This window comes from Artemia franciscana, chromosome 14 (genome assembly GCF_032884065.1).
Source record: "Artemia franciscana chromosome 14, ASM3288406v1, whole genome shotgun sequence".
Taxonomy (NCBI): Eukaryota; Metazoa; Arthropoda; class Branchiopoda; order Anostraca; family Artemiidae; genus Artemia; species Artemia franciscana.
This window is the reverse complement of record NC_088876.1, coordinates 15,193,302-15,215,988: the sequence shown is the minus strand read 5'-3', so window position 1 is coordinate 15,215,988 and position 22,687 is coordinate 15,193,302. Positions and strand designations below refer to the sequence as shown.

Here is a 22,687-nt window from a genome sequence, read left to right as displayed (position 1 = left end):
TCCCAGTTCCAAATACATACTTTTTATTACAGAAGATAGTTCCAATATGAACTTTTAATAATTTTTTAACAGTATAATAACTGCATGACTTTCACAAAGTATGAATGAATAATAGAAGAACAGCAAAACAACAGAATTAATTCAGGATGAATAAACTACAAAACTGAGAGAACTGCATCTGGAAGCATTTTTTAAAACCATTTTTGTGGAGCAATTGTCGCTTAAAAATTAAATTATACTAATAGAAGAGATTTATATAACAAGACAGATAACTAGTATTGTATATTTTTGGGGGAATTTTTGGGGAAGCAATGACAATTTTGAGCAACATTAACTAGGGAAATTGTTCTACAGAGAAAACTGCAACAGGAAGCATGTTTCGAAACCATTTTGACGCACCTCATTGAGGAGCAATTGTCGCTTAAATATACAATGGTGTTCCCATAAGGGATTTTTTTTGTCCACAATAAATTAGCCTAAAAGCAGTTCTATTTTTGATGGAAGCGGTGTCTCAAAACGTCAGTAATACTTTCTTTACAAGCATCAAGAAAAGAAACAACCACTGCTAAGATAATAGAAGTCTCATTAGCAGAAGATATCTGGATTACACAAGTTATCTCACAGTACTTTTGATATTAGAAATAACAATTCGTCCGGAATAAATAGATTTCGTCAGGGAATAATAGACAATTCGTCAGGGAATAATAGACACATCACATTATATCAAAGACACAAGATATCGAGTGATCAAAAAAAGGTATTAACCAAGATCCCAAGCTTAGGAATAAAATCCCAAGTTTCTGGGGAAAATACCGGGGACTGGACTAGTTCCCAATATGCAATGTTCAACAAATTTAGAATTTATCCACCAAAATTTATTCGGACGAAAATGTGCACAAACTGTTAATGTGGGTGAAACCATGATGAAACTCAAACCATCAAATAGAACACATCAGAGAACCCTACAGGGGAGGCTTCAATCACGCATTTACAAAATATGCATTTTCCTATTTTTCCGAAAAGAAGGTTAAGCATACACATTTATTTTTTCATATTTTTCCAGAGGTGAACGCACAGAACCAATGGTTGTGGTTTTGGGAGAGGGCTTTTCTGAATGAAAATTCAAAGACATATTGCCCTTTTTCAGTGACAAAAGATATCACGCCAAAGCAAAACTATCTCTTCCACTTGGAGCTTAAAAAAAAGCCTGAATAAAGCGAACACCTACGAACAAGAAAACTACATTAATCAGTCCGTCTGGAACTATTAAGATACTATTTGCATAGCCTCCAAGTTTCAAAGGTCATATTGCCCTGCGGTGGCGTACTCGAACCTAAATATATAGACGGCTCATATAAACTGACAAATTATTATAGACAACTTATACGGTACTATTAAAGGTTCTGAATTACAAAGCATAATTATTAGGGGATCGTCAACAGATTTTTTTTTTTTTTAGGAGCAGGGGGAATGATCAAACACCAAAAAGTTATTTTTTAGACCAAAATATCCCAACCTTGAGATTATTCAGATGAAGATAAGGGTGAGGGTAAGGGAACATGATTTGAGGAAAGGGGGCAAACTATTTTTTTTCTAGTCTTCACATAATAGTATACGCTACCGTTCTTTTTACGTCTATCGTCAGACAAGCAATCTGAATGGCAAATACACATAACTGGTAATTGTCTGTAACACCAAATTATAATTTGAAAACAATCACCCCATATTATACAAGGGGTACAAGTTTATAGAGAAGTGTTTTTACAGAGGGAGTCAGTTGGTTTTCTGATGCTCACCAGATACAATATATTTAGTTTTTCTGTTTTATGTTAATTTGTTTCACACAAGTTTTACCTTTACTGAAAGTCACTTTCATTATTTGTGACGAAGCAGTAATATAAGCTTTAAAGATTAAGCGCTTTTCCATTCATACTAAGGACCTGGAAAATTTCTGCGAAACAGCTATCTTAGCTTGTTTTCAATTTTTATTGATTGCTATCATTTATTTTTTCAAACACCATTTCAACTTTAACTTCATTTTTTGTTAGATCATTTTGCAAATTCTTCACTTAGTTTTCCATAATTAAAAAATTTAAAAACTAATTGTGATCTTAGAAATTTAAATAGTACTAGCTGTTGGGATGGCGCTTCGCGCCACCCCAACACCTAGTTGGCGGGGACGCTACTCGCCCCCCCAAGCCCCCCCCCCCCCGCGCGTAAGTCGTTACACGCCATATTAGCTACGCGCCATTGTAGTTGTGTCCCTGTATGTATATATATATATATATATATATATATATATATATATATATATATATATATATATATGTTTTCAACTACGTAAAACTTGCGAATATACAACATTCTTCGCTGTCCCATTGTCTGTGCATACCCCGGCGTCCTTTTCGTAGTTGTGTCCCTGTGTCCCGGTCGTCATTTGTGTCCCGGTGTCCCAGTCTGTAATTTCTCTTTGAGTGTCCCGGTCGTCATTTATATTCCCTGTGTCCCGGTGTCCCAGTCGTCATTTGTGTCCCGGTGTCCCGGTCTGTATATACATTCGTTTTTGAATTGGTATATGACGAAATAAATTTTTGTTTTTTTCCTTTTTTTCTTTTTAGTTTTTCCTTTTTTTAGTTTTTTTAATTTTTTTTCTTTTTTCTTTTTAGTTTTTTTTTGTAGTCTGTAGTTTTTTGCAAGCCTGTTTTCTTGCTGTTCTTGTGATTCCTCGGCACGCTTTCTTTTCTTACTTTCTCTATCAGCCGCAAGTTTTTTTGCATAGACTCTTTGAGCAGCTTCATCGGCTATTGCCATTGTAGGTTCTTCAGTCATTTTACAATTAAAAATTTTTCCGTCCACGATCTTCTTACAATTAAAAATTTGTCTTTGAACGATTTTCTTAAATACCTTTAATGACGTCATCGTCATAACAAACATGACGACAACTAACTTCATGACAACATGATGACATGACGTCACTCGACAGACATAACCCACAGACAACTTATTTTTATATATATAGATATATCCCCTAAAGGAAGAAATCAAACTTACACTCTGGTGCAATCTCAATTTTAAGATCTATAATAAAACAAAACGTAAACATATTATTGTAAAGTTTAACTGATGAAGAATGAGAGTCTGTCAAATATTACACTATAAAGCAATCAAGTTAGTCCCAGATTAAAAACAACACCTCCTCTGCTAGGATGAGGAGAAACTATAAAAAAATATTGATAGAAAGCGGGAATTAAGAAAGTGGAGAAAGCAAAGAGTGAAACTCTGATTAGAATAGAATCAAAAAGGAGCTTGCACAGCTGTGTTGGTCTTAGACCAATTCTCGACTCCACAAACTGTTAGTAGAAGTATCCCCTTTAAACTGTTGAAACCTATTGAGAAAAATAACAGTAATAATATCTGCATTAGCCATAAAAAAATCACGTTAAATCTATAGCTTTCAGTTTCAGGAATGAAGGCCCATTTAGAAAAACGGAAGAAAGTAATTTATTACCAGGCATTTTTGAAAGCAATATCTCTCGTATCACCGCTGCACATTCCAAAAAGGAAAGCTATTTCTTCGTGAAGACATTTAATGTGTTTCATTTGACTCTTTGGAGCAAATATGTCAGCACCTGAAGTTCTTGGACCTGAGTAATAGCAAAAATCATTAAGTTATGGCGAAGTATAAACAAAAAAGAAGAAGAAGAAAAAAATATACAAAGTTTCTTCTAAGATGTTTACATGACAGGACTATATCAATTTTCGATCGCAAGGTAAAGTGGTGCGGAGGGCTTGCAGGGGGGTATACTGTCTTTGTCTTTCAAATTTGAGCAGATCCGGTCGTTATTGAATATAAAATCTTGTTTTTTTTTTTTTTTACAGCCGTCTACAAAATTTAAGGTAAAATTTCCCTTTGTGACAGGTAGATTAGCTCCTCCTGTTCATAGTCGTCATCTCCGCGCAAAAGAGTACAAAGAATAAAGCACTTAGAATAGATGCTTTTGCTTTACAGCTATTCACGGAAGCAACTAATATATAAAGATATTTTTAACTAATACCAAAAAAAAACAAACAATTGATTAGGTCTTTGCCTTGTCTATAAGAGAAGCATAAAAAGCGGATTTTTTTCAAGAGAAAAATATTCCAATTTTATGTGACATGAATGTAGAATCTAAAAAATTACTTCTGTCTTTTCCAAAAATAAACCAAAACACAGACCATTACTCTGACAGAGTATTTCCCTAAATCACTTTCAGAGGAAATAGGCAAGAACTTCGTGAGAAAATATATTGCATTTCGGTTATTTCTTCAATAAAGAAAGCTTGGAAAAAAAAAAATAATAAAACAAGAGCTAAGAGCTCATATGGCACTTGTGACGAGGCGAGAAGAGCTAAGAGCCAAGAGCTCATATGGTATGAGCTCTAACAAAATTCTATGAATCAATAGATTAAATTAAAAAGGGAAAATAAGAGGCTTAATGCCGGTCAGGATTTAAAATAAGAGCTCTGATTCACGATGTCTTTCTAAATATCAAAATTCATTAAGATGCGATCACCCACTCGTAAGTTATAAATACCTAATTTTTTCTAACTTTTCCTCTCCCTTTAGCCCCCCAGATGGTCGAATCTGGGAAAACGACTTTATCAAGTCAAATTGTGCAACTCCCTGACACACCTACCAATTTTCATCGTCCTAGCACGCCCAGAAGCACCAAACTCGCCAAATCACTGAACCCCTCCCCCCAACTCACCCAAAGAGAGCAAATCCAGTACGATTCTGTCAATCACGTATTAAGGACATTTGTTTATTCTATCCACCAAGCTTCATCCCGATTCCTCCACTCCAAGTGTTTTTCCAAGATTTCCCCCTCCAACTCCCCCCAATGTCAAAAGATCTGGTTGGGATTTGAAATAAGAGCTCTGAGACATAAATTCCTTCTAAAAATCAAATTTCATTAAGATCCGATCATCTATTCGTAAGATAAAAATACCCCAATTTTCACGTTTCCCAAAAATTCCGGTTTCCCCCTCCAACTCCCACAATGTCACAGGATCTGGTCGGAATTTAAAATTAGAACTATAAAGCACAAGATCCTTCTAAATATCAAATTTCATTAAGATCTGGTCACCCTTTCGTAAGTTACAAATACCTCAATTTTCAAAATTACCCCCCCCCCCCCCAATTCCACCTAAGAGAGCAGATCCGGTCCGGTTACGTCAGTCACGTATCTTAGACAGGTTTCTATTCTTCCCATCCAGTTTCATCCTGATCTCATCACTTTAAGTATTTTCTAAGATTTCCAGTCCCCCCAACTGCCCCCCCCCCCCAATTACGTTTGATCCGGTTGAGATTTAAAATAAGAGATCTGAGTTACAAGGTCCTTCTAAATATGAAGTTTCATGAAGATCCGATCACTCCTTCGTAAGTTAAAAATACGTCATTTTTTCTTATTTTTCAGAATTAACCCCCCCCCCCCAATAGAGCGGATCCGTTCCAATTATGTAAATCACGAATATAAGACTTCTGATTATTTTCCCCACCAAGTTTCATCCCGATCCCTCCAATCTAAGCGTTTTCCATGATTTTAGGTTCCCCCGCCCCAAACTTCCCCCAATGTCACCAGATCCGGTCAGGATTTAAAATAATTGCTTTGAGACACGATATCCTTCTCAATATCAAATTTCATTGAGATCCGATCACCCGTTCGTAAGTTAAAAATACCTCATTTTTTCTAATTTTTCAGAATTAGCCCCTCCCCCAACTACCCCAAAGAGAGCGGATCCGTTCCGTTTATGTCAATCATGTATCCAGGACTTGTGCTTATTTTTCCACCAGGTTTCATCCCGATCCCTCCACTCTAAGTGTTTTCCAAGTTTTAGGTTTGCCCCTTCCAACTCCCCCCCCCCAACGTCACCAGATCCGGTCAAGTTTTAAAATAAGAGCTCTAAGACACGATATCCTTCTAAACATCAAATTTCATTGAGATCCGATCACTCGTTCGTAAGTTAAGAATACCTCATTTTTCCAAATTTTTCAGAATTAGGTAAACTAGCACTATTTCTACTGCTAATAACTTACCGCAGCACCAGGCCGCCTAGGGCCAGCACAGATACGTACACTCCTCCTCGATTCAAATCTATTCAAAGCCTTTCCTTTACAGAATTCCAAGAAGTTCCAATTTCCCTTAGATCCCTTCTCAAGACATCCTCCCAGCCCATTCGGGGACGACCTGCTTTTCGTTTGGCTCCAGACGGTGAGTCAACAAGGACGATCTTTGGCAATATGTTATCCTTCATTCGCAGAACGAGTCCTAGCTATTTCAACCTTTCCCTAATTATAGACCTAGAAATCAGATTGTGACAAATTTTTCGTACAGTTTACTGTTTGAGATAAAGTCAGCCAGTCGGGTATCTAATACAGTCCACAGGCAATTTCTCTCGGGAAAAAAATGTAGCAAATCCACCTCTGTTTTTCAGAGCGCCCACGTCTCAGATTCATACTTGAACACTGTCATCACATTAGTTTCCAATATTTTAATCTTGGTAAACCCTTTTCTAAACTTTTCTTCAACGTGAAAAAAGACCCTGGAGTTCGGCTATTCTACTTTCAACATCCAACGGCACCGACGGTCTTTACTGATAATACTCCCTAAGTCAGTGAAGCTGTCCACTTGATCTATCTTCTGATCCAACATCACCTCTTCCCTTCACTTATTCTCACCCTACATCACCTCTTCACTCCACTCATTCCTAGTCTTAGCAACTTAATCTCCTTAACATTAGTCTTCTTAACATTAATTTTTAAACCTATTCTTGCAAAACCTCTAAAAATTCATTTATATTGCAAAAAATATCACCCAGAATACTTAAATTACCAGCATAATCTATGTATAGGAGAATTTTACTTCCTCAAAAGATTCCGTGTTCTATCATTGCCTAAGCTGTGCTCCTTAGGACAAAGCCCATCTAATGATCCCTATAAATAGGGATAGGACACTACCATACCAAGACACTATATTTAATACTAAACCAGCTACTAGCATCATTTCCTCATTGCAATTTTATCCTCGTAAATAGCACTAATCCCTTTAATGTATTTATCTGGCATACAATACAAGGATACGATCTTCACTAAAGCTCTTCTATCAGCTGAAATTATTCCACCATCTTCTACATTGTCAAATTTTAAACTTTCTAGTTTAGTATCCAACTGTTCCAGGAAAAATGCCTTCAAATTCATATCCCGGATTCTACCAATGTCATAGTTTTCCAGAAGGTCGTTACCCTTACTAAATTTCAGCTTTAGATCAACCTTAGGCACTGCCAGATGGTGCTTTTAGAATCAATAAAAGCACTCTTGTACCCTAGTGTCTGGTATCGATCCTGTCAGTCTTTGGCTTAAAATAACATAATCAATAAGTTTAGTTGTCTTGCCGTAACGTGAATAAAATATTAACTTATTGGCTATTTTATGAATTTTTTTTTAATTAAAAAAAAAAATGTTAGTTTTTGTAAAGTAGCATTATGTTACTTTCAATTTGTCTTCATGGAACAAATATAATTTGACTGTAAGTTGGAATAATTACTATATCTGAATTAAATTTATGGGAAAGCATTTGTTCATATTTGTAGGGATGAGCAGAAACATCTAAAGCCCTCCACCCCAACTACCGATACTCACCAGCAAGTCAAGCAATTTTTTAACCCTTTCCTGATGTTATTTTTAATTTCTTTCTTTGTTGCAGTCTTCTTTTAATAGTTTCTTTTTATTTTGATAAAAAAAAAAAAATGCTCCCACGCAGAAAGAAAACTACAATCATATGATTAGTCAGTTAAGTGTCGAACGGCAATTGAGGTTCTATGCTATCACAGTTACATCCAATGTCGCTTTCTTGGAAAGCAGAACAACATAATATTTTAAGTTTCTAAAGCCTTTCTCTTAGAGCCTGAATTATTACAATTGTTAATTATAAACTAGTGAACAGTTCTTCTGTAAAAACATTTTTTTTTCAATCTAAGTAAGGTTCAAAATACAATCAAAGGTGAATTTTTACAGGTCGATAACTTAATAACAGCAAATAGTCTGAATTAATTAAGTCCCTTCCCCAAAAAAACAACCCAAATATACAAATACAAAAAAACTTAAGGCTGTATGATAGATAAGTTCAACATTTCCTGAGAATGAAAAGTTTAGTTTAAAAAAACAGAAAATCTTAAAAAAGAGGGAAATTTAGGCATTATGATAAATTTGTTCAATTTTGCCCGAGAATACAATTGCAGTTATACTCATATCACAACTACATCCCCAAACGCCAATATCATCTTGGGAATCAATAGAAAATTCTGACTTCCAAGCCATTTGTAGAAACAATCTTACAAATATTTCAAATTCAAGTATCCTTTATTTGGGCGCTTTCCATGAAGGAGAGGTCAAAGATTGTAAATATATACCTAGATTCAATTCTTACGATTTTCGAACTTTACCCTAAAAATAACTGAAGTTCTTAATTTTCCCTCTCCTCTTGAAAATAAAAATAAAAAGAAACCAAAAACAAAAATACCGACACGCACTTACAAAAACAGAAAATTTGCATTCCATGATAAACATTTAGCACTACCCATGAAAAGGGGTGCTGTCCTATCACACATGTATGTGAGAGTGCACGCTGGACTTTGGCAAACTGAAGAAGGTAATCAGAGTATTCTAGTAGTCTAGGGCCTTTTCTCGTAACCAGATAAATAAGAGCCACAACAAAAGCCTGGAAATTTAAGCCGGAGACGCCTGGAAGATCAAGCGCAAGTTCTAAAAAGCTAGTAACTTAACAATAAAACGCAATTGGAATCTCTTATTGACTCCCCTTAAAAAAGAAAAAGAAAAGGCAAACATAAACATATTAGACAACATGATTAAACATTTAAGAATTAACCAAAATCACAAGTGCTGTTGCATCACACATGCATCCCTAAATGCCTAAATCATCTTGGAAAGCAGCACACGTCAATTGATATATTCAAAGTTCCGATTCATTTTCCTAAGCCCTTTTCCTCAAAACCAGAAAAATTACAACAATATTCCTAATCTATAAAGTAGAAGGTATTTCTTTCGCGAAAAAAAAACATATTTTTTGCAGTTTCTAGGTTCGTTGTTTGGAACATAACAAGAAAAAACAACTTGGAACTCTCAGTTGACCCCCCCCCTCCTCTCCCCAAAAAAAAGAAGAAAAAAAACACACACGCACACACATGCAAACACAGAAAACTCACATTTATGATACATCTGTTCGGCACTACCCAAGAGCACAAGTGTTGTTCTATCACACATGCACCCCCGAGTGCTGGAATAATCTTGGCAGAAAGAAGAAGGCTATTAGAATATTCTAGTTTTCTAATGCCTTCCTCTCAGAGCCATATCAATTATTGGACATACTTCTAAACTAGAAAGCCTCTTTTTTTGCCAAAAACCATAACACCTGGATATGCCTACCGAGGTTATGTTACTAGCTCTTAAGAGCTAGTAACTTAAAACAAAAACTAATTGGAATTCCTAATCAACCCCCTCTCCCCTCTACAACTTAGACTCCATGACTATCCATTTCGGAATCACACAAGAGCAAAATCACACATACACCCACATACATGCTGTTGTATCACACATACATCCCATAATACCGAAATATAATGGAAAGCAGAAGAAATCAACGGAGTATTCTAACTTCCAAATAATTTCCCTAAAAACCAATAAATTCTAGCAATTGCCTCTAATCTTTAACGTAGTAAGTATTCCTTTTGCAAAAAGCTACGATTTTCTTTCCCAGCAGCTTGGAACAGTAAAGAATACTTTGAATTCTTCTATGTCCCCCCAATCAAATTGAATTTCAAACTAACATGCGACTTAAAACTAAAGAAATATACGATAAGCATGCTATTGCGGAGGTTAGATGTTTCTAAAAGTAATGATTGAATAAGGAAAGTTTTAGGCAGGAAAGAAGAACTATATTCATGACAGAATTTCTTAATTCAACTAAAATAGCCCATTTGCCTCCTTATTCCTTTAACTAAAGAATAAAACAATGGTTATGCAAACTTTAGGTATTTCAGAGGGCACATGCATTGGAACACGTGATTTTGAATAAATCCAAACAGGTAAAGTAAAAGGCATAAACGAAGTCTGAGGTAATGCACAAAAATGAAGTACAGGCGAGATCAACGGCAAGAAGCCATTTGACAACCAGCAACACAACCAATACAAAGGATCGTAAATGAAACCTGCGATAAGAGAAGCAAGAGTGAAAATCAAAACGAGTTCCAGAAGAAAACAAATCCTATATTTGACTCCTAATGATTTAAAAAAAGAAAGAACATCGACTATATATACTCCCTTTTAACAAGCAACTGTGCATTTATTTAAAACATCTTTTTGTTAGAAATATATAGCCTTTTAGTATTTTTCCCAGTGTGGTTGCATCGAATCTAATCTGAAGCCATAACATCAAGAAGGAGTTCACATTATCTGCAGTTATAAGACATATAACAACGAGAATCAATATATAGAAGCCTGCTACGTGCCGAGTGCCGGGGCCCTGCCTTGAAATCGGCTGCACAATTTTTTTCTTAAAACTAGCATATTTACATTTCTGGCCATAAAAACGATCTAAATAGATAACAACTTTAAGGAAGAATTCGTATTTTTCCCAGGGTAGTTGTATCGAGCCTATGGTGACGCCATAACACCAAGAAGAGCCTCAAATTGTCTGCTGTTAGAAGACAAGCGACAATGCTTATTTATTATCATTTGCTTTAAATAAAAAAAATTATTCAGATGAAATGTTTAAAACAAAATTGGTAAATAAAACACATACAACCACCACGCAACCATATAGCGCATAGAGATAGAGCACAGACGATAGAGAGCATTCTAAAATGCTCTCAGTAAGCATTAGTCATACTTCAGCATAAAGTTTTGGTGGGACAGGATGGTCGTAACCCCCCCTCCCCCTCCTATATTTAGGATAATTTATGTTCGTTTTATGCTTTTTAATTTGAGCTTGACAATGAATAGGACTAGCTTTTGAGAGCATTTAAATATGGCATATCCGTTAACAGTTGGATACAAAAGAACTTCTTACCTAGTCTGGCGTTTCGTAACACAACTCCATCTATGTCATCATCTGCTGACCATTCACTCAATGGAACTCGTTGCCTTAAAGAAACGCATAAATTAGTTTCTAAACCAAAATGAAATGCAAAATGAAATGAAAATGAAATGAAATAAACAAAAATTTGATTTGTCTGTTTTACACCAAAAGAACTTAAGACTGCAAATGCTCAAGGTCTGTTTTTGCACAGAGTAACTCATCATGTTGCCATTCCAAGTCAAGTTTTCTGTTCTGTTCTGCAGTCTTAAGTTCTTTTGGTGTAAAACAGACAAATGTAAATATTGCCTTTCAAACAAGGATAAATGTAACATAAGATCTCTCTTGTCAACATTCGTATTATTTGGGCTGATAACCAAAAAGTGGGTTGAGAGAGAGAAAGATGGGTTTATTAATATAAATAAACAAAAAAAGCAAATGGCCCGAATCAAAGCTTGTTAGAAAAGCAGTGTGGTCTAAGAAATTATTTACGTCAAGCCTACGGGTGGCAAAAGACCAATTCAGTTTTAGTATTTTTGAATTTAGCAAAAAAACATGCAAATATAATTACACAACAAAAGTTTTTAGAAAAGTGCAAAATAAACAAAATCATTCCAAAATCATTTCGTTTTAAGTATCATTTAAATACATTTAATGAGATTAATCACACGAGAAAGGTAAATTTACTAAATTTAAACCATGTATTGAAGGATAAACGTTTTCAAAGATCACAGATTGTAAAAGAAATAGATTTCTTAAAAAACATACTTTGTGGGTTTCTTAATACGTATGATTTTCAACAAATTATATCAATTTTCAAAAATTCTTTTGAACATGTTTTAGGGTTATCGAGGGAAAGATTAAACCAAAAATTTTTGCAATTAAAAAGGGAACATGAATGCAACTTGAAATTTTATTAAATAAAATATCACAGATGAATAAGCAAATATTTATTTTTGGTGATTTCAACCTAGACCTAATTAAAATTCAAGCAAAGCAAAATGATTCGAAGATAAGAGAATTTTTAGAACTAATGCTTTGTCAAGGACTGCTCCCATCATGTCTGATTCCAACTCGAATAGATGATATTGGAGCAACATTAATTGATAATATTTTTTCTAATAGTATTTGTTTTTCAACTTTTGTCATATTAAACGATATTTCAGATCACGGTGTGATAATTTCTGAATTTAATTTGGTCAGATCTAAAAAAAATAAACGTAATGAAAAAACAGGTCGTATAATAAATGATGAATCAATTGCGCGTTTAATTATTAAGCTAGGAGATATAGATTGGAAGGAAGTAGTCAGTACTGAGGATGCAAACAAGGCATTGGAAATGTTTTATAAATCATTTAATGATGTTTATAATGATATATGTCCGAAAGTTAAAAGGAAAACACCCAAGTCAATGCCACAAAGACCATGGATATCCCCGAGACTGTTAAAATGTATTAATGAAAAAAATAGACTATACAAAATTAAATGCAACTATCCGTCTGATGAAAACATCCAGAAATTCAAATTGTACAAAAACACTCTGACTAGAACTTTGAGAGAAAGTGAAAGAAATTATTATGAGAAGGAAATATCTTCAGCTGCGTCCCAACAGAAAATGTGGGAAATATTGCGTGATAAATTAAATAAAAATAAACGAAGAGCAATACCGACTTTTCTTAATAATGGAAATGACGCTAATGAATCAACTGAAAAAAAGGATATCGCAGAATTATTTGCTAAGCATTTCAGTAAAATTGGTGAAGAATTGGTTAGAGATCTTTTGGATAAGCCATCAGATTTTACACGATTTATGCCCCAAAACGAAGATAAATCATTGTATATGCTACCAGTATCATTTGATGAATACCAAAAAGCTATTAGTGATTTAAAGAGAGGAAATTCGGCTTCAGTAGATGATATATCGACAAATCTCTTAAAGAAAATATCAGGAGTAATATATGAACCTCTTGCAGATGTTATAAATAAGAGCATAAAAAATGGTGTTTTCACTGATCTTTTGAAAAAGGCTAAAATAATCCCTATATTTAAAAAAGGGGAGGCTCAAGATCCCAATAATTACCGTCCTATTGCACTCCTTTCCCCACTGGCTAAAGTTTTTGAAAAAAATAATGAAATATAGACTTACATCATTTCTGGAAAAGATAAATTTTTTTTCGAAGTTCCAGTTTGGTTTTTTAAAAGAAAGATCGACAGAAGATGCTGTCGCCGCAACACACATTTTCATTAATGATGCTTTAGATGATGATTGTTTAGCAGCTACATTGTTTTTTGATATTAAGAAAGCTTTCGACACTTTAAATCACGAAATTCTATTTAAAAAACTTGAAAATACGGGAATAAGAGGAGTACCTTTAAAATTAATCAAATCATATTTGCACAATCGAAGGTTTGTGGTAGATATTGATGGTGAATATTCGTCTGAGACATCGAATAATAATATCGGTGTACCGCAAGGTTCAATTTTAGGACCTCTATTATTTTTAATATATATAAATGATCTCCCTAATTCTACTACTGAAAATGCATTAACAATTATGTTTGCGGATGATACTGCAGCAAGTTTAAAAGCACCAACATTAGATGCACTGAAAGAAAAACTGATTGAAGTTGCAAAATCCATCACAAATTGGTTCCAAATTAACAAACTTGTCCCTAATTTTGTTAAAACAGAATTTATTATTTATGGAAGATCAAATCAAAAGTTGAAAAATATTTCTCTGAATGAAATTACCATTGATACTATTCATGAAATCAAAAGAGTATACACAGCAAAATATTTAGGTATCGTTTTTGACCCTACCATGAATTTTAAAACACATATTTCGTTGTTGAGACTAAAATTATCAAGATATATAGGTTTGCTCCACCGACTAAAATTTTTATTCTCATATAAGGTTCTAAGAATCCTATATTTTTGCCTAATTGATGCACAAATCCAATATTGCTCAGCTATATTTTTGCTGACTTTTAAATCACATATTAAACCACTACAAACCCTGCAAAACAAAGCTATTCGAATTCTAGATAAGTTTTTACAACACCCGAGGAGTACAGATATCCACTCTGAAACACGTACCTCTTACCTGTTTCTAGACATAATGACTCTCACACAGAAATCTCATCTCCTATTATCTAGTTGGTTTTTTAAGATTCAACATGTACATAATTTCTTTTTTGACCAGAATTTACTGTCCAAACATCAAAATTCACTGATAACTAGATGTGTTCACCCATACAAACTACCTCTGGTGAAAAATGAAAGATCCCGTTTCAACCTCCGGTATATGATCCCATCAATAGCCAACAAATATTCATTAAATAAATTTGTTGAGTTACCAAAAGGATCTTTCAAGAGACGATTAAAAAGTTATATAATGGAATCTGCTTGCAAGAACGGTTGGTAAAAATTTTTAATTTTTTATTTTATTTTGGCCTCACTCCACTTACTCCACCTTAAATACTCTCATTAAAGATACTCTTTATTTATTTATTGATGAAATAGTGGTTCATTTTTTGTTTGTTCTGTATCAATGAGGATTGTTAAATTTTGTTTATATGTCTTGCCCAGTAGTCGAGCTTGTCTCTCCATTTGGGTAAGTTGAAGATTTTGATGAATATGAATTTTTGAATAAATGAATCTGAATCTGAAAAACAAAATATTTCAACGTATAAACCTAAACATTTCCCAGGACCAGGTGTGATTAATCTAAGCAAAAAAAAGTTAACAAAAGAACAAAAGAAAATCCTTGAAAAAGGTATAAAACTTGGACTATCTCCTAAAAAAGTACCGGTAGAAGAAATAATTTCAAAGATTGAGACAGGGATTCATATGTTTTCAAAAGTTGTTAAAAATGTAGATGATTTAAGACTGGGAGTCGTAAATATTTTAAAAGATTTTGGCAATTTTCAAGAAAACCTTAAAAACAAAGATACAAAAATTTTAAAAGAATTAAAAAAAGATGATTCTCTAATAATAACGAAAGCAGATAAAAGCAATACGGTAGTAATCCTAGAAAAAGATGATTATAATAGTAAAATAGAAACAATTCTAAAGGATATTTCAACATACAAAGAACTTAACTCAGACCCAACCGAATCTTATGTTGCAAAATTAAGAAAGGACTTAGAAGACCTTAAAAATAATCAAAATATCACACCACAGATGTACTATAAGTTCTTTCCAAGGGGATCGGTTTGCCCAAGAATATATGGTTTGCCATAAATACATAAAACAGACATTCCTCTAAGACCTATAGTGTCAACAAGGAACTCACCAACAGAAAAAATTGAAAAATGGGTAGCAAAGACGCTTAAACCTTTATTATATCTCCAAAAGTCTTACATAAAAAACTCGGTATTTAAAAAAAATAAACTTAAAAATATTGAAATATCAAGTGATTCTAGACTTTTTAGTTTTGATATAAAGTCAATGTATAAGTATATACCTTTCGATGAATCTGTTTTTGTCTTATCAAAAAAACTTGATGTGCATAAAAGTGAAATGGAAGAATTGTCTGCAGGTATCGAGATTGAAACTATATTAAATCTAACTAGATCTACGTTGCATGGGCAACGTGAGGTGTTGCGGCAACCTTTCCTCGGCTTCGCCGAGTAAAGTGTTGCGAGAGCAACACTTTGGTTTTGTTTCCTCGCTGCGACTAAACGCTGAAGTTGTTAATCTGTAAGGATGCTAAAATACATACTAGGTACACCAACTCGCAAAAGTTACAAACTCCTCATTGCTAAAGATGATTGTAGCCTTACAGCCGATTATTACTTACAAGTCCCCTACATGTCTTACCACTGGAACCAAATTGGTCTTACCATCAAATACAACGGAAACAAAAAATAGGTACACCAACTAGTAAGAGTTGCGAACCCCTCATTGCCGAGGATGATTATGAGCTAACAGCCGACTGTTACTTACAACTCCCCTATATGTCTCACAATTGGTATCGGCCTATTTTTGGTTTCAGTGTGTACCTTACTACTGAAGTTGTCAACCCCTTTAAACTTTCAAACTGGTATATCTCATGAAGGAATTTTTGTACAAAAAAATGGATGACATATACTTTGATCAGCTCATCAAAAGCTATCGACTGCTGTCGAAAAAAAAAATCTATCTGTCTTAGTTCAAAAGTTGACTTTTTTGCCGTGGGCCAACTTTCTAACGTCATCACTTAGAAAGGAGCAAAGGATAAACTCTAATTTCTTTAGCAATGAGAGAACTTTTAAAGTTTAAGAGGCACATCTGATACCATTTCTCTACCGCAATCCCAAGTGCGAAAAACCGAATGATAAACTCAGCCGAAATCACGGCAGCACTTTCGGACCCGTGGGAAAATGCCACTTTTTTGCTTCTCTAAATTTTTCTATTTATCACTCAAAGAAGATATATTGGCTGTGGGGCAGGGTAACTGTCGCATATATTTAACACTTATAGATTTTAGTCCATCTTCAATTTGAAACTGGTGCCTGCCTGCTTGCCTGCTAGAACGGAGCTTTCCACTCGAAAGCAGAAACATGGTTTGATGAAACGAAAGCTTGGCTGCATAACTTCAGATAGTCCTCTCTGACATAGGCTATACAACTCTTCTTCACTTCACACACTATAGGCTCTGGCTCAAGGACAAGCAAAAACCATCCTTTTTGGCCCCAGGCAAGAGTTCCACGAAGCTTTCCAAAATGTAAAGTCATATTCATCAATCCGGCCTAAGGTCCACACTTTCCGTAAAAACCGCAGAGGTTAGACCCTTACCACTTTCTAGGAATAAGCTGAAATCGGGGTGCTAAGAACAAAAAAAAAACCACGACAAAACCAAATTAAAATAACTAGCAGATATACTAATTATTTCAAATTTAGAGATAATTTTTACCATCAAGTTAGAGGATTAGCAATGGGAGGACCCTTAAGTCCACTATTAGCTAATATTTATGTGGAGTATGTAGAAAATTTAGCTATTGATACATATTTTTTAAAACCTAAATTTTGGGGCAGATATATGGATGATGTATTAGTGATTTTGAATTATGGGGAATCACAAATTGAAGGTTTTCTGGAACATTTAAATAATTTGGGAGGGGAATTAGTTTTTACAATTGAAATTGAAACAGAGAAAAAATTACCGTTTCTGGATATTTGGATCCATAGAAAGAATAATAAACTAGCGTTTTCAATTTGCCGTAAACCAACTAATAACAACCACTATTTGTCTTTCACATCAAATCACCCGATCCAAGTAAAAAGGGGGGTAGTTATTTCTTTAGTGGATAGTGTTAAATTTAGCTTCACCAGAATATATTAGTAGTGAATTAATTTTTATTAAGGATATTCTAGTAGGAAATGGATATCCCGAAAATATTATTTCTCAAATAATTGAAAAAAGGAAAAAAAAGTTACTGGAACCCGTAAAATTAGAAGAAAATGGATCAAATCAAAAACCAAATTACATAACTTTGCCTTATATCCCAAGGTTGTCACAGAAATTAAGGAAAGAATTAAAAAACCATAATATAAAAACAGCTTTTAAATCAGGACAAAATATAAGCTCATGGCTAAATAACGGAAAAGATAAAGTTCCAAGAAATATACAACAGGGGGTATACAAAATTCCATGCTCTTGTGGTAAATTTTATGTAGGTAGAACACAGCAGAATCTAAAAAATAGGCTACAGCAACACTAAAATGCGATAGATTGCTCGCTAAGACAGAATAAAAAACCTGATACTTTTGAATCCGCTATAGCGGATCACGTGTTTAATTTTCCTCATCATAGTATTTTATTTGATCAGAAAAACATTGTTGATAAGTCTGTAGGACTTTTACAAAGTTTCAGAGAAATTATAGAACTAAAAAAGATTATCTATAGGGGTATTAAGTATCAATAGAGATGAAGGGGAATTTAAAATAAATTCAATTTATAATAGTTTAATTAAAGACCAGTCAAAAACTTCAATGAGTATTGAGTTGCATAATTGTCCTGAAACAAGCAATAACCTTGCGAACGGAGGTCAAAGCATGGTCAATGCTGTAAGAAGTCAACGGACGGCAGCTAAAATAGCAAATGAAAAAATCCATTTAATTTATAATTCATAATTGTGTCTCATTAACCTGTAAGATTTTGGTTGGATTTGGGGTTGGGTGACCTCTTTTCGTATTTGTTGCAAGTATTTATATTTTTCATTTTTAATAGATTCTCATTTATACATCGATTGTGGCAGAGGAAAGTGCCAATATAAACAATTACTTCAGTTTTTCTAAAGTTACAGTCAGTTGCGGGAGTGTTTGTTTTAAAATGTGAGTTTTTGTTTCTTATATATTTGATTGTTTATATTTTTATGTTGGTTTAGTTGTCGTGGCATTTTTATAATGTCTTAAAAATAGTCTTAAATTGTTGTAATTTTCTCCTTTTTTGTTGTTTTTTTTTTTCGTTAAGAAAGGCTCCCGGAGGTGGGGCCGAAATATTCGGAGTATTTTTATTTTTTGGTTAGCTAAAGTGTAGTTTTTATTTTATTTTTTTGTCACTGCTTTATAAGAAATTAAACCCGTTTTTCTTCAATTATTTTTTTTTTCGTAAATGGAAAAGCAGTGTGGTCTAAGAAATTATTTACGTCAAGCCTACGGGCGGTAAAAGACCAATTCAGTTTTAGTATTTTTGAATTTAGCAAAAAAACATGCAAATATAATTACACAACAAAAGTTTTTAGAAAAGTGCAAAATAAACAAAATCATTTCGTTTTAAGTATCATTTAAATACATTTAATGAGATTAATCACACGAGAAAGGTAAATTTACTAAATTTAAACCATGTATTGAAGGATAAACGTTTTCAAAGATCCCAGATTGTAAAAGAAATAGATTTCTTAAAAAACATACGGTTTTAAGGTTATCGAGGGAAAGATTAAACAGAAAATTTTTGCAATTAAAAAGGGAACATGAAAAACAAAATATTTCAACGTATAAACCTAAACATTTCCCAGGACCAGGTGTGATTAATCTAAGCAAAAAGGAGTTAACCAAAGAACAAAAGAAAATCCTTGAAAAAGGTATAAAATTTGGACTATCTCCTAAAGAAGTACCGGTAGAAGAAATAATTTCAAAGACTGAGACAGGGATTCATATGTTTTCAAAAGATGTTAAAAATGTAGATGATTTAAGACTGGGAGGCGTAAATATTTTAAAAGATTTTGGCAATTTTCAAGAAAACCTTAAAAACAAAGATACAAAAATTTTAAAAGAATTAAAAAAAGATGATTCTCTAATAATAACAAAAGCAGATAAAAGCAATACGGTAGTAATCCCAGAAAAAGATGATTATAATAGTAAAATAGAAACAATTCTAAAGGATATTTCAACATACAAAGAACTTAACTCAGACCCAACCGAATCTTATGTTGCAAAATTAAGAAAGGACTTAGAAGACCTTAAAAATAATCAAAATATCACACCACAGATGTACTATAAGTTCTTTCCAAGGGGATCGGTTTGCCCAAGAATATATGGTTTGCCAAAAATACATAAAACAGACATTCCTCTAAGACCTATAGTGTCAACAAGGAACTCACCAACAGAAAAAATTGAAAAATGGGTAGCAAAGACGCTTAAACCTTTATTATATCTCCAAAAGTCTTATATAAAAAACTCAGTATTTAAAAAAAATAAACTTAAAAATATTGAAATATCAAGTAATTTTAGACTTTTTAGTTTTGATATAAAGTCAATGTATACGTATATACCTTTCGATAAATCTGTTTTTGTTTTATCAAAAAAACTTGAATTGCATAAAAGTGAAATGGAAGAATTGTCTGCAGGTATCGAGATTGAAACTATATTAAATCTAATTAAAATAACTAGCAGGTATACTAATTATTTCAAATTTAGAGATAATTTTTACCATCAAGTTAGAGGATTAGCAATGGGAGGACCCTTAAGTCCACTGTTAGCTAATATTTATGTGGAGTATGTAGAAAATTTAGCTATTGGTACATATTTTTTAAAACCTAAATTTTGGGGCAGATATATGGATGATGTATTAGTTATTTGGAATTATGGGGAATCACAAATTGAAGTTTTTCTGGAACATTTAAATAATTTGGGAGGGGAATTAGTTTTTACAATTGAAAATGAAACAGAGAAAAAATTACCGTTTCTGGATATTTGGATCCATAGAAAGAATAATAAACTAGCGTTTTCAATTTACCGTAAACCAACTAATAACCACCGCTATTTGTCTTTCACATCAAATCACCCGATCCAAGTAAAAAGGGGGGTAATTATTTTTTTAGTGGATAGAGTGTTAAATTTAGCTTCACCAGAATATATTAGTAGTGAATTAATTTTGTATTAAGGATATTCTAGTAGGAAATGGATATCCCGAAAATATGATTTCTGAAATAATTGAAAAAAGGAAAAAAAAGTTACTGGAACCTGTAAAATTAGAAGAAAATGGATCAAATCAAAAACCAAATTACATAGCTTTGCCTTATATCCCAAGGTTGTCACAGAAATTAAGGAAAGAATTAAAAAACCATAATATAAAAACAGCTTTTAAATCAGGACAAAATATAAGCTCATGGCTAAATAACGGAAAAGATAAAGTTCCAAGAAATATACAACAGGGGGTATACAAAATTCCATGCTCTTGTGGTAAATTTTATGTAGGTAGAACACAGCAGAATCTAAAAAATAGGCTACAGCAACACAAAAATGCGATAGATTGCTCGCTAAGACAGAATAAAAAACCTGATACTTTTGAATCCGCTATAGCGGATCACGTGTTTAATTTTCCTCATCATAGTATTTTATTTGATCAGACAAAAATTGTTGATAAGTCTGTAGGACTTTTACAAAGTTTCAGAGAAATTATAGAAATAAAAAAGATTATCTATGGGGGTATTAGTATCAATAGAGATGAAGGGGAATTTAAAATAAATTCAATTTATAATAGTTTAATTAAAGACCAGTCAAAAACTTCAATGAGTATTGAGTTGCATAATTGTCCTGAAACAAGCAATAACCTTGCGAACGGAGGTCAAAGCATGGTCAATGCTGTAAAAAGTCAACGGACGGCAGCTAAAATAGCAAATGAAAAAATCCATTCAATTTATAATTCATAATTGTGTCTCATTAACCTGTAAGATTTTGGTTGGATTTGGGGTTGGGTGACCTCTTTTCGTATTTGTTGCAAGTATTTATATTTTTCATTTTTAATAGATTCCCATTTATACATCGATTGTGGCAGAGGAAAGTGCCAATATAAACAATTACTTCAGTTTTTCTAAAGTTACAGTCAGTTGCGGGAGTGTTTGTTTTAAAATGTGAGTTTTTGTTTCTTATATATTTGATTGTTTATATTTTTATGTTGGTTTAGTTGTCGTGGCATTTTTATAATGTCTTAAAAATAGTCTTAAATTATTGTAATTTTCTCCTTTTTTGTTGTTTTTTTTTCCGTTGAGAAAGGCTCCCGCACGTGGGGCCGAAATATTCGGAGTATTTTTATTTTTTGGTTCGCTAAAGTGTAGTTTTTATTTTATTTTTTTGTCACTGCTTTATAAGAAATTAAACCCGTTTTTCTTCAAAAATTTTTTTTTCGTGTTCTGTTCTGTTCTGTTCTTTTTTTTTTTTTTTTTTTTTTTTTTTTTTTTTTTTTTTTTTTTAGGGATTTATGTAATCTACAGCCATTCTCGAAGTTCCAAGATTATCGAACAAAAATTTCACAGCCCTAAACTAGGCCTTCGGTAGTAAAAAAAAAGCCCAACCATAGTTCCTAAGTTTTAAATGGCATAAAAAACAAAAAAAAAAGAATTAAACTTACAAATCTGGTGGCGCAAACGGCAGGGATGTGCCAACAGGGATCATACTTTGGCATTTTATAAAGGTAGTTAAAAGATTATTTCTTCCATGTTGGTCACACTGAGACGCAAGCAAATCCTAAAATAAAAAATAACAATAAATAAACGAATGAAGGTCAGGCTGGCAGAATCGATATATCATTTTTTGTCATTTTTTGTCATTTTTAGAATATTTTTTTTTTAATTTTTATACATACCACATTCGTTAGTCGTATACGTTTCCAAATTAGGAAAATTTCAATTACGAGATCTCCCATACGCCATTTTCCAAATAGTACAAAGAATTACGTAAATCTAGAATTTTTTTGTGATTCTCCCAATATTTTCTTACTATCTCTAAAAAAATGTATTTTTGGCATCTTTACCATATTCCCCTGCTCCCTTTCTGGCAAAACATCATCATGCATGTCTGCTTGCAAAAAAATCCAGATTTGTGATAGTGAAATTATCTAAAGATATACCTAGTTTTCATTCTCAGAAAAATATTTATATATACCACGTTACACTTATTATGAGTCATTTACTTTTTTTTTAACATTAAATGCGTGACTTTAAAGTATTAGCAGTAGAGCTAAAATACACAGTGGAATATAGGAATCCCAGATTTTTCTTTATTTATTTATTGTTGTTTTTCTATTCAGCTTCTAACCTCAGATAAATAACAGGCATAATTTATAATATTGAAAG

At 33.1% G+C, this 22,687-nt stretch overlaps 1 protein-coding gene across 2 annotated transcripts in view; it reads right to left on the bottom strand.

Annotated features, from left to right (window-relative positions):
* LOC136035374 (dedicator of cytokinesis protein 7-like) overlaps window positions 1–22,687 on the bottom strand; it is a 189,909-nt gene that overhangs the window by 81,569 nt on the left and 85,653 nt on the right. For both annotated transcript variants that reach the window (XM_065717138.1, XM_065717139.1), the window contains exons 17-19: window positions 21,964–22,079; window positions 11,123–11,196; window positions 3,509–3,644 (exon numbers count right to left, since the gene is read on the bottom strand). In XM_065717138.1, the coding sequence (XP_065573210.1) occupies window positions 3,509–3,644; window positions 11,123–11,196; window positions 21,964–22,079 (326 nt within the window). The remainder of the gene's footprint in view (window positions 1–3,508; window positions 3,645–11,122; window positions 11,197–21,963; window positions 22,080–22,687) is intronic.